This window comes from Anastrepha obliqua, chromosome 3 (assembly GCF_027943255.1).
Source record: "Anastrepha obliqua isolate idAnaObli1 chromosome 3, idAnaObli1_1.0, whole genome shotgun sequence".
NCBI lineage: Eukaryota > Metazoa > Arthropoda > Insecta > Diptera > Tephritidae > Anastrepha > Anastrepha obliqua.
Window position 1 is genome coordinate 126211229 of NC_072894.1, and position 12372 is coordinate 126223600.

The 12372-nt window shown below is 36.1% G+C and overlaps 1 protein-coding gene across 1 annotated transcript; it reads left to right on the forward strand.

Annotated features, from left to right (window-relative positions):
* Positions 1 to 1740: 1740 nt before the first annotated feature.
* Positions 1741 to 2524, forward strand: LOC129242208 (uncharacterized). The gene is made up of 2 exons (XM_054878762.1): positions 1741 to 1853; positions 2210 to 2524. The coding sequence occupies exons 1-2, from the start codon at positions 1797 to 1799 to the stop codon at positions 2522 to 2524; spliced, it is 372 nt and encodes a 123-aa protein (XP_054734737.1). The 5' UTR covers positions 1741 to 1796.
* The last annotated feature ends 9848 nt before the right edge of the window (positions 2525 to 12372 follow it).

The following is a 12372-nucleotide window of genomic DNA, read 5'->3' on the forward strand; positions in this document are numbered from 1 at the left end:
GTTACTGGAGACCGTTATTTGAAAATGCTGAAAGAATTTTTCTATCCAGAACTACGCCGAAAGAGAATTCCTTTCAACTCTGTGTGGTTTCAACAAGATGTTATGACAGAGTTGCGACGAAAATTTCCCAATAAACTGATTTCATGAAACTCCGAATTTCGTTGGCCCCCCAGGTCGCCTGACCTTACTGCACCAGACTTTTTCTTGTGGGGTTTATGTAAACAAGAAGTTTATAGAACAAAGCCAACAAATTTGGATGAACTAAAACAATCTATTCGGGCAACAATTGCGGCTATTCCTGTCGCAACTCTCAAAGCAGCAATGAACCACTTTTTACTAAGATGCCGCACTTGTGTCAATGAGCATGGGGGGCATTTAAATTCAATTATTTTTAAAACTAGTTAAGCTACATTTAATAAAATTTAATGACCTTCAACTTGAAAAAAAAAAAAATGAATTCCATACACTAAAAAAAAAGTTATTTGAGTTTCTTAATGTAGCAAAATTCATCAGCCACTCTGTATAATACTTTTTTTAATGAAGTTAGTTTTATTTATTCATGTAATTATTAAACAAAAATTTTAAGTTTTCATTTGAAGTGGTCACCATTTGCCTTTACACCATTTGCCTTTAAACGATTAGGCCATTCAGCTGTTGCAGCACGACCGGTTTCTATAGTATTGTCGTCGCTGCGCGAACCAAATATCGTTTGAGACTCTCCAAATTTCTGTGAGGTCTTCAAAAGGCCATGCTCTCCAATTCTGACCACAAACTTTAGTACAATCGATTAGATTTGGACTTCCAGACGTCCAATCTTCTGCGACTATGAACCCAGGAAAATTGTTCTTTAGCCACTGCTGGATGATTTTTGCCTTATGGGCTGGAGCGTAATCTTTTTCGCAGAAATGAGGAGATGTAACTTCTTTACAAGGATGGTGTCCACGCTGAACATCTGGAACAACATGTTTTGCGTCTTTATGAGTTTAACCATACATTTTTTCGTATTGCTTATTAAAAACTTCTTCAACAGTGGACATTTTTTCATCTGTGAAAAGAATATTTTCTACCGAGTTCAATTTTTTTCAAGTGACCAGTTGAGCGACGGAAGGCTTTTATGTGGAGATGATTTCTAATTACTCTTGATCTGGTCGAAGTTTTCATTTCCCTGCTTTCTAAGGGTTTCTGAGTGGTGCACGGTCATCAGCTGTCTGTTAAGCTAAATACACACCAGGCAACCGTTGCAGCAACACGGCCATGTTGAAGCAACCGTTGCCTCGTGTGTAGCAGTGTTGCCAATTGATTTTCGTGTTGCTGCAACCGTTGCCTGAAATATCAAATAAATTTGATTTTTGGGATAGGTTGCTGCAACTGTTGCTTCGTGTATATCATTGTTTACTGCTTTTACTCGTTCAGTTCGTTGAAAACAAGCGAAGAAGAAGGTTCGTGCGGAGAAAATTAAGTGAAAAAGGAAAAAATGGCAGTTGAAAATAATGAAAATTATCTTAATTTTATTAACGAATATAAAAATTTGAGAGAGCTGTGGGATATAAGTAGTGAAAAATATAAAAATAAAAATTTTAGAAAAAAAGCATACGAACAATTAAAAAATGAGTACAATAAAATTGATAAAAATGCTACAGTGAATACGGTAAAAAACAAAATCAAAAACATGCGCACTGCCTACCGTCGCGAGTTAAAAAAAAAATCAAAGTGAAAAAAATGGCGCTGGCCTTGATGATCTGTATGAACCGAATTTATGGTATTTTGAAGCCCTTGATTTTTTAAGAGATTTAGAGATGCCCGAGCCTGGAATCAGTACAGTAATAAGTTCAGACGATGACAATGCTTCAAGGGTAAGTATATTTATTTTAAATTATATTGAAAATTGTTATTAGCTTTGATTTGATTATTAATTTTGGATTTTTCTTGTTGAGCTCGAAGCCAAGTATAAATAAAAAACAGGACGGCGTCTGAATTTTTGTTTTTATTTGCGTCGACCTTTCGATCTCCGCCTGAGATCATCATCAAATCGAAGTAGCGACGAAAATAAAAACCAAAATACAAACGCCGTCCTGTTTTTTATTTATACTTGGCCTCAAGCTCAACAAGAAAAATCAAAAATTTAATTTAAACTGTCAGTTACAATAGCATGCAGCGAGCCACTGGAAAAAGTATATTTTCTAACTTTACATTCCTATTAATCTTTCAGAGTCCTATGCCAAGTACGAAGAAATCTAGAAGCTCACAAAATTGTGAGAGGAACGAGCTATTACGAAAAGCTACCAGACATATTGAAAATTTGGCACAAAAAGAAGAAAGCGACGAAGCCGATACTTACGCAAAGGCCTGGGCGTGCTCATATCGCAAATTATCAGTGGAACAAAAGCTATTTGCGAAAAAGGCTTGCGACGAAATTTTTATTTTGAGACAGTTGGAGAAATTGACATTGGATTCTGTGCAGACCCAAACGTCCACATACCCACCTCGGCATGCTATTTATAAGCCAATATCGCAAAGAATATAAATGAGCGATGTTTCAAACAGTACGTCTGTTTCTCACTCGACCCCAATCCAGTTCAGCTCACCGTCTTCTCCACAAATCATTCATGTAGGAGATGCTGATGGAGCAAATAGAGTGCAGTATTCGTCATTTCAAGACCTACTCTCAGATGTAGACTTCAATTAATAAAATTTAATTACTCTTTTATTCCTTTTATTTTTTCAGTATTTAAGTAACTAGTAATAAGCAAAACAAATCTTTGAATAAAAATATGAGAAAACAATCCTGAATTTCTTTATGAACCTTGTAAGGCATAGATGGCTTCGCATAAATTGGTTCGTACTGTTTTTGCTTCAGATGTTGAATTCCTACCAAAAGTTGGCTCCAAATTTAGTAGTGGATTTTCGCTAATATCTTCTGCGCCATTGTAAGCGGAACCAATTTCTTTCTTTATGAAATTGTGCAAGTAGCAACAACTTAATACTACTTTGCTTGCTTTTTCGGGCGAAAGAGCTATGGTAGTATTCATTACTCGAAACCTTGCTGCCAATATTCCAAATGCATTTTCCACTTTTACCCTTGCCGAACTGAGCCTTTTATTAAATAAATTCTGTGAGGGCGATAAGGCGCTGTGTGCATAAGGCTTCATTATGTTTGGACGAAGAGCAAAGGCGTCATCCGACACAAAAACAAATGAAATCGGTGCTTTACGAATTACTGGGCTTGGGCTTGGTAAGTTTAGTTGGCCTCTTTCGAATTTTTAAAAAAATTTAGTGCTATTAAAGACACCACCATCTGAAATTCTACCATTTGTACCAATGTCCACCATCATAAATTCGGAGTTGCTATTAACAATCGCCATCAGTACAATGCTGAATGTTTTCTTGTAGTTAAAATACTTAGAACCAGAATGCGGTGGCCTTTTTATTCTAACGTGCTTTCCATCAGGGCTCCGAGACAATGCGGAAACTTTGTTTTTTCACAAAATTTGGCAGCTACAACCAACCATTCAGCCGAAGTTTTCGGTAGCTAAAAAAATTTGTATTACTTTAAGATATGTAATGTTAAAAGAATTAGCTGACAAACCTTAATGTAGTCCCTTAAAACTTCGTTGATGGCATCGCATGTCTCAATGACAATATTTCCAATAGCTTGTGGGGATACCGCCGTCGAAAATTTCAAGTCCGCAAAAGAGTTTCCTGTTGCAAGATACCGCAAAGTTATTGCCAGTCTAATTTCTGCTGATATTGCCTTTCTCATTATGGTATCTTGTTTCGTTATTTTGGGCTTTACGAAGTCCAACAATTTTCTAAACAGGGCTTCGTCCATCCTCATGTAATTTTTTTAGTCCGCTGGTTCATTTTCCTCCAGTTCTTTCAGCAGCCTTTCGTTCGAAAATTCGATTTTTTTTTTAAAGCCAATTTTTGGACCAAATTTTCTTTCTCTTCTTTTGTTGCATCTCTTCTTTCTCATTTTCGTACAAAAGTTCGTCAATTATAATAAGAGAAGTAATTTTACATATTTCGTCGATCATTTAAAAAATTTAATTTTACGTATCTTCCGCTCGTACATTTCCTGCACCACAGTTATACACAATACTGAGATTGAAGCAACGGTCGCAACGTGTTTCTTAAACAAAGGCAACACGTTGCTGCAACCGTTGCTTCAACGGTTGCCTGGTGTGTATTTAGCTTTAGAGATAACTGACAGTCCAGAGTATTGTTTACAAATTAAAATTGTAAATGTTCTAAATGCGCATTTAAGGCTGCACATAAAATTAAGAGAATCAAAGGGGCTTTAAATTATTTTAACTGGATGAGTGACACACAGCAAAACTTGCACTCCTCTCAACGCTTATTTAGTGCCAAAAATATTTACTTCATCATCCTTTTCCATTTTTGCAATGAATACGTTAATCAAACCAACGACAGTTTGTTGTGCTCTAGTGGTTCCCAAACTGTATATTATTCGAAAGAGCAAACACCGAGGGCACGCACCAAAGGTATTAACAAAGAATGTTAATGAAATCACGGAATGTTAACACAGAATGTGAATGACGCAATTATCAAAAAGTGCCACGAGGGTGATGTTGACTGTTTTCTTTGATTGCCAAGGCGTAGTGCACCTTCCATCGGGCCAGACAGTCAATAAAGAATATTATTTATCCGTTTTGAAGCGTTTGAGAGATGCTGTACGTTTCAAACAGCAGCAAATATAGGCAAACAATTCTTGGATTTTGAATGATGATAACGCGCCATCGTACTGATCAAAGAGATCAAAGAGAATACGACGAAGGAGTTGAAGGCCATGTCGGCCTACCGGGGGTGTTGGGAGGACTAGGTTAAACGTTGGCACATGTGTGTTGCTTCAGACGGGTCGTATTTTGAAGGAGATAATATAAATTTGCCTGAAATTTAACGCTGTTATGTTTTATTTAAACATTCCCGGTGCTTTTTGATCATAGGGTACATATATGCGGCTTTGCGGACAGAAATGTGTGATTCGCTGGAATTGTTCAATGAATCTAAGTCGCATTAACTCGCGACTGTCGAACCAGAGAATGTTAATGGAATGAGAAGGTGCAAATGTTCCTGTTAACTTTTTTTAGTACAATTGAGATTTGAAAGAGATTTTAGAACAACCACACAAAAATTGAAAACACCACATATCTTTCACCTCAACACACAACACATCTCTCACCTCGACATTAGACCAATTACATTTTTACTATTTTTGAATGTTAATAAGCGAATACGTAAAATTTATTACACAAATTTTTTTTCCATTACATTAAAAAAGAAACTAAAAAAAAAAATTAATAAAAAAAAAGTTGGCGCCGAGAATTGATATCGAGTCTAACATGAGGCGAGGAAAAATAGGCGGTGCGTTTTTTCTTCAACTGCTTATTTTTTTATCATTTTGTTACTTTTGAAATGATAAGCGGATACATAAAATTTATTACAAAATTTTTTACGATTACATTAAAAAAAAAAAAGAAAAAAAAAAATTGGCGCCGAGAATTGATTAACATTCATTCCATTAACATTCTCTGGTTGTACTAAAAATTAACAGTAACATTTGCACCTTCTCATTGCATTAACATTCTCTGCTTTTAGTCCTTCTCATTCCATTAACATTTTCTGTTAACATTCTCTGATTCCATTAACATTCAATGATTCTATTAACATTCTCTGCTCCGACTACTCTAGTGTCTCACAAACTGCATATTATTCGAAAGAGTAAATACCAAAGACACACACCAAAAGTTTATGGCTTCATTATGCCATTTCTGGAGGAAAATTTTTGTTATTTACACATGGCAGTAAATCGTCCGCTTCGGTCAATAAAAGATGAAAGCCAACAATATGAATTTGTTTTACAATTTTTATGAAAATGAGAGAACTGTATAAAAATAATTAAAATTCACTATAAAAATGGTGAATCTGATATTTCGATATTAAGCCGTAATTCCTTTCTTCCAGTAGTATAGATTGTTTAATCACTTTTTAATAACAAAATAATAACTAAAAGGGATTTTGGATAAGTGATTGTGACTTTCCCAAGTTAGAATTAGCATCAAAAATTCTGCAATCAAAATTAAAGCCACCCTCCTCAAACTAGTAAACATTTTCTAGTTTCTAGTAGTGAAAAATAAACCCAAAAGTAACATTCAAAGCAGTATTTATTGAATTCAGTCTTCTTTACCAGTATTTTATATATTTTTCATTCTACCTTTGATGTCGACAGAAGAAATTGATTACCAATTACAACTGCACTCAATAATGTAATTGCATTTACCCAGCTCTGTTTCTTATAGTTCCCAAGCTCCAATAGTTCGTAAAAAAGTTACTAGTTTTTCGAAGTTCAGTTTTTGCGGCAGTTTCGTCAGTATTTCTTTAATTTTTCAATATCTTTAATAAGAACTTCTTGGTGTCTGTTTCTGAAGTACTTCTTTGGGGTGGTAAATATGTATGTAGTATCACTTCATCGACATAGCGAGTATCTCAAATACTTCTATTGAATTTTTAGACGCGAGCCATGTTTATGTTGTTGTAACCGCAATGTCTAAAAAACGCGCTCATCTTCATGGAGGAATGATTTAAAGCTGATTGAACTATGTTTATGAACTCTTTGTTCTTTGGATAAACTTCTGGAGATGCAATGTTTTGTCTTTTATCAATGCTCTAAGTAAATAGCATGAGTTCGTCTATAGCAGAAACCTCAAAAAAGAAAAAACATAATAACGATCGAAACAATAAATGACATACATATTTTACAAGTACGTTTAGTTGGGTTGGTTGTTTCACATGGTGATCGTACGCGATTGAGAAATCTTATACGGTTGTTTACATCAGCCAGCTCTTCGAGGTTCTCAATAGCGGTTTACCAAGGGTTAATATCCTCGCCTTCCATAGGACAGGGCATTCCCAGAGGAAGTGGAAAATAATTTCGTTTTTCTCCGGTTAATTACAACTATGCCAGTATGAATTGTAATATGGTTATCCCATTTTGGCTGCTTGCACTCCTATGGATCACAAGCCAGTTTGCTGTGAGTCTGCAGGCATCACTTCGTTTCATATTTATCAATGTCGACGTTTGTTTGTGCCATAACGTTCTGCTAACTTTGCTTGCCATCTGATCTCTTCATCTACGAGGGGTGCCTTTTATATTTCGGGATTTGGCAACCCTGGTGTTGCAATCTGGCAACTGATAGCTGTATCGCAAAGTTTGACATTTTTTGGATTTTACGTACTCAGAACGTTTTGAAATACCAGCGCTATTTGTGTTGTTTACAGTAACTTAAAATATTCATCTCGGTCCAAAAATGGAATTAAATCGTGAACATTTTCGTGTGATTATTTTTTACAACTTTCGACGTGGATTAACTCAGCAACATTGCATGGATGAACTTAATTCATTTTTTGGCGATGAAGCTCCATCAAGGACCAGTGTTTATCGATGGTATGGTGAATTCAATCGTGGTCGTAGTTCACTCCAAGACGAATTTCGTGAAGGTCGTCCAAAATCAGATGTTGTTCCGAAAACCATTGATGCTGTGCGCGAAATGATATTGCAAGATCGTCATGTGACCTATCGTGAGATTGAGACAATCTTAGGCATTAGTGGGACCAGCATACATTCAATATTGCATAAACATTTGACTGTCAAAAAAATTTGTTCGTGTTGGATCCCACACAATTTGTCAATCGCTCACAAAAGGCTCATGTCGATTGGTCTATGACATCGTGACAGGTGATGAATCATGGATTTACGCGTATGAGCCCGAAAGTACACAGCAGTCGACTGTATGGGTTTTTCAAGATGAGCCAAATCCAACAAAAGTTGTTCGCGCACGAAGCACTTCCAAGCAAATGGTCGCCTGTTTTTTCGGAAAAACTGGACATTTCGCAACCGTACCAGTAGAACAACGCAGAACAGTAAATTCTGAGTGATACACAACCATTTGTTTGCCAGTTGTCTCCCAAGAAATTAGGAAAACCCATCGCCAAAGACGGATCACTCTTCACCAGGACAATGCGAGCTCTCACACATCGGCTCAAACAACTGCATTTTTGAGCACCCAAAACATCGAATTAATGGGTCATCCGCCGTATAGTTCTGACTTGGCACCGAATGACTTCTTTTTATTCCCGTACGTAAAAAACAAACTGAGAGGTCAACGTTTTTCGACACCTGAAGAAGCGGTTGCGGCATTCAGAATGCATGTTTTGGAGGTACCTCATTCAGAGTGGCAAAAGTGCTTCGACAATTGGTTCAAACGCATGCAAAAGTGTATAGATCTTCATGGAGAATATTTTGAAAAAAAAAATTAAGTGATTTTTGATGATTAAAATTTGTTTTTGTTCTCTAATCCCGACATATAAAAGGCACCCCTCGTACAATCCGTTGATACAATTCGTAGGTATTTTGAGGATATTGCATTCTGGATTGCACCCAGTTGTGTGAATACCGATTCTGCATGAATGGTTCTTTTGGCAGATACTCCTCTTGCCAGTTCATTGATTTTCCGTTCCCTTCAATGTTCCGATGTCCCGGGACCCAGATTCAGGCACTTAGTATAAACAAAAATTTATTTTATTCACTTTTAATTTCCACAAAAGCACCTATTTCGAATTCGGGCGCGTGCCTCTTTTGAAAGCTCACGGAAAAATTAGTAGAACAAATTTAAAATTTACATGTATTTGGTTTTTGTAATTGGACGGTTTGAATGTCAAAATTAACGGTCTGATTGCTGGCGTATGTCAATGATATTGACATCATCGGCTTTAACATCTGGTAGTTCTGTCTTTTCTAAGTTGGATAAAGAAACAAAACGAATGGGTCTATTGGTGAATGAGGGCAAAACGAAGAACCTCCTGTCATCAAAGAAATAGTCAACGCGCTCGCGTATCGATACTCCTGTTACTGTTGACAGTCATGATATTGAAGTTGTAAAGGACTTCGTATATTTAGTGATCAGCATTACTTGGTGTGCCTGTTGCGCCGGTTAGCACGAGAAAGAAGCGAGGGGCATGGTGAAAAGACTTCAAGGCTCTGTGCGAATTTGACAGAATCAACTGATGGACCGACCTCACTTGACGTGTGTTTGCGAAAAAACTGAGATTGTGATAGCTATATACAGAAAAAACAACCAATGACACTTCGTTGCTGTCGGAACAACGACTAATTAGACGAGTGTGTGGATACATGTGAAATGATCATGCAGAATTCAGCTGCCGAGTCCTCAGGTATAATATTTCTCCGAATATACCATACAAAATAGACTTTTCGGAAATTGTGTTTAACCTGTTATACGTTTGCTTCATTCTTCAAAACGCCGGCAACTAATCAAATTGCCTCGATATGAAAAGGGGGAAATTCGCGCAAATGAACACTATTGACATTATTTAATTAAAAACATGTAACCATGTTAATCCATCACAAGGACCCTGTGAAAGGAGGGTTTGAAATGGGTTTGATATTTGATGGGATTCGACTAGTGCTTTGGCTGGTGTTTGCGCTTAAACACGTTAGTGGCAGAAAACCAAAAGAAAGCTGCGCTGAAAACTTTGTATATGTAGCAGTGGCGTGACAATAGGGTGGCATGGGTGGCAAAATGCCACGGGCCCCCGACCCAAGAGGGCCCCGAGCCAACAGGCCGCGAGCTCAAGAATTTTTTTTATATTGTACATAAGTAATTTATTTTATGTGAAAAGTATATTTTTATAAATTCTGCTTAAAATCCAATCAGTAAATCGTTAAGCATTTCAACCGAACTTAACAAAAAGATGTTTATTCATTTTTAGAGAAGCACGCGTGACGAGTAATTTTACTTACTTATGACCGTCAAAAACCCGTCAAACAAATTACCGATAATTGCAGGTTCTTATTAATTTTAAAATGCATCCATTGGTTTCTACATACTATTTTGGAGCGGAACGTTGGCAGCGTGGGTGAGCATTAATAATCGGGGAATTCCCCATTGTTATCAGAAGCAGCACCCAACTTCAGTGAATATCCAGATCCAGAACAACCACAACAAGGTACCGGCAAAAATCAAAGTGAATTATATTCTAGCAAAAAAAATATTGTATCTTCGCCATCAATCAAAAATTACCCTTATTTTAAAGAGGTAACTAATCAAGTGAAACGGTTCGTGATTGAAAAAGGACATTGCAAACCTGATGGCCCTTTCTTAAAAGATAGTAACAATAGATCTTTTATAGAAAAACATTACTATATTGCTTCTAAGTCGGCGTCAAGCTTGAACGTACATGAATTTCCTATTCTTTAATACTTCAGAGTGCGTATTGTTAACCGTGTTGGTTATTCGCAAATCGGGCATCTAAGAATATACAAAATGTTTGGATTGAGGGCTATGACGACTGGAAACATATTGTAGATGGCATACAAAGACACGAGACATCAAAAATGCATCTGGATTCCTGTCTTATGTATCAGCAGTAGCGGCTACATGGAACACTCGATGAAGAGCAAGAGTCTATAATCAAAAAAGAAAAATCCTTTTGGCGACAAGTACTTTCTAGGCTCCTTGATGTTACTCTGACACTTTCAACATGTAATTTAGCCTTTCGTGGCCACAGAGAAAACGCAGATAGCAGATCCAAGCTCCAAAGGAAACTTTTTGAGTATTCTTGAGTTATTAGGAAAATATGATACGATTTTACGAGAGTTGTTAAATAAACCAATGGGCCAAATAAAATACTTAAGTCCGAAAACACAAAATGTGATAATTTCTGTCCTGGTTTTAAAAGTAGAAAATGCACTTATAAATGAAATAAATGAAGCACCATTCTACTCTATCACATTCGATACAACGCAAGATATTTCAAAAAATTATCAAATGTGTGAATTTTTTCTGTTATTGTATGATCGAAAAAGATTGTAGTGGGATCCCTAAGGCACTTGTCACTAAAGAAACATTTTTGGGACTTCATGAAGTTAAGGAATAAACTGCCTTAGCAATGTCCAAGCAAACTATTAAATCCATAAATGACAAAAACATTCCTCTAAATAAGTGTCGAGGACAAGGATATGATGGTGCTAACACAATGAAAGGGACTTACGGTGGAGTTCCAAAACTCGTAAAAGATGTTGAGCCAAATGCCGTATATGTTCACTGTGCTTCTCATAATTTAAATCTAGTACTCAATGATGCAGTGAGAGAGGTTATTGATATGCAAAATTTTTTTGAAACAGTTGAAATTTATAATTTTTTTGGAAAAGATGGAATATTTTATCAAGTTTGATATCTAATGAAGAAAGTGAGTCTTCAAATTCAATAACATTGAAAACATTAAACCCTACTAGATGGGCAGGACGTTATGATGCCGTTTTTGCTTTAAAAGTTCGGTTTGTTGAAGTGCAAAAAGCGCTAACGAAAACAATCCTGTTAAATTGCAAATCAGATAAAAGAAATGAAGCTGTTTCACTCAAAAAGAAGATCGAAAACTACAATTTTGTTATGTTACTGGTTTTCCATTGTAATATCCTACTTACTATCGATGCAGCTTCTAAAGCACTTCAGTCTCAAACCACCGATCTTTCAAATGCCGTAAAACGTTTGAAAATCTGCCTAGGAGTATTGGAAAGGTATCGACATGAATTTGAAAATTTAAAGATGGAACCAAATAGTGTAGCTGAAAAATGGTCCATCACCCCTGAATTTTCTAATACTCGTCAGAGGAAGGTAAAACGCCATTTTGACGAGCTCTGCAAAGATGAGCACCTCCAGATCCGGAAAGTTTTTTCAGAGTGAATATATTTTATCGAGTATTAGACATCATTATAAACCAACTGAAATCGCATTTCATTCCAATGAATGAAATTGTTTCAAATTTCAATGTTTTACTTTCAAAAACGAAATAGAAAAATTGTCGTGTATTAGAGACCTTGCTGATTTATTAATAATAAAAAATTATTTTATGTCTTGGAGCTTTCCTGAAGTATGCATTGCATTAATGTTATTTCTCACAATTCCTGGGACTACTAGCTGACGGATCATTTTCAAAACTACAATTGATAAAGACTTATTTAAGAAACTCTATGAGACAAGACAGGTTATGTAACTTGTCTATTCTGTCTATTGAAAATTCTATGACCCGATTTCTAAACTTCGATAATGTTATAGACACTTTTGCGGAACAGAAATCTCGAAAAAAAGATTTTTCTTAATAAATAACTTATTGAAATTAAATTGTTGGTTTGTTTATTAAAATCATCTGTTGAAAGAAAAATTGTTTCTTTTAATCAAACTGAGTACAACGTGCCGATTTTTATTGATAGGGCTCCATCATAAGAATTTGCCACGGGCTCCAGATGTTGTAGTTACGCCACTGATATGTAGCCTT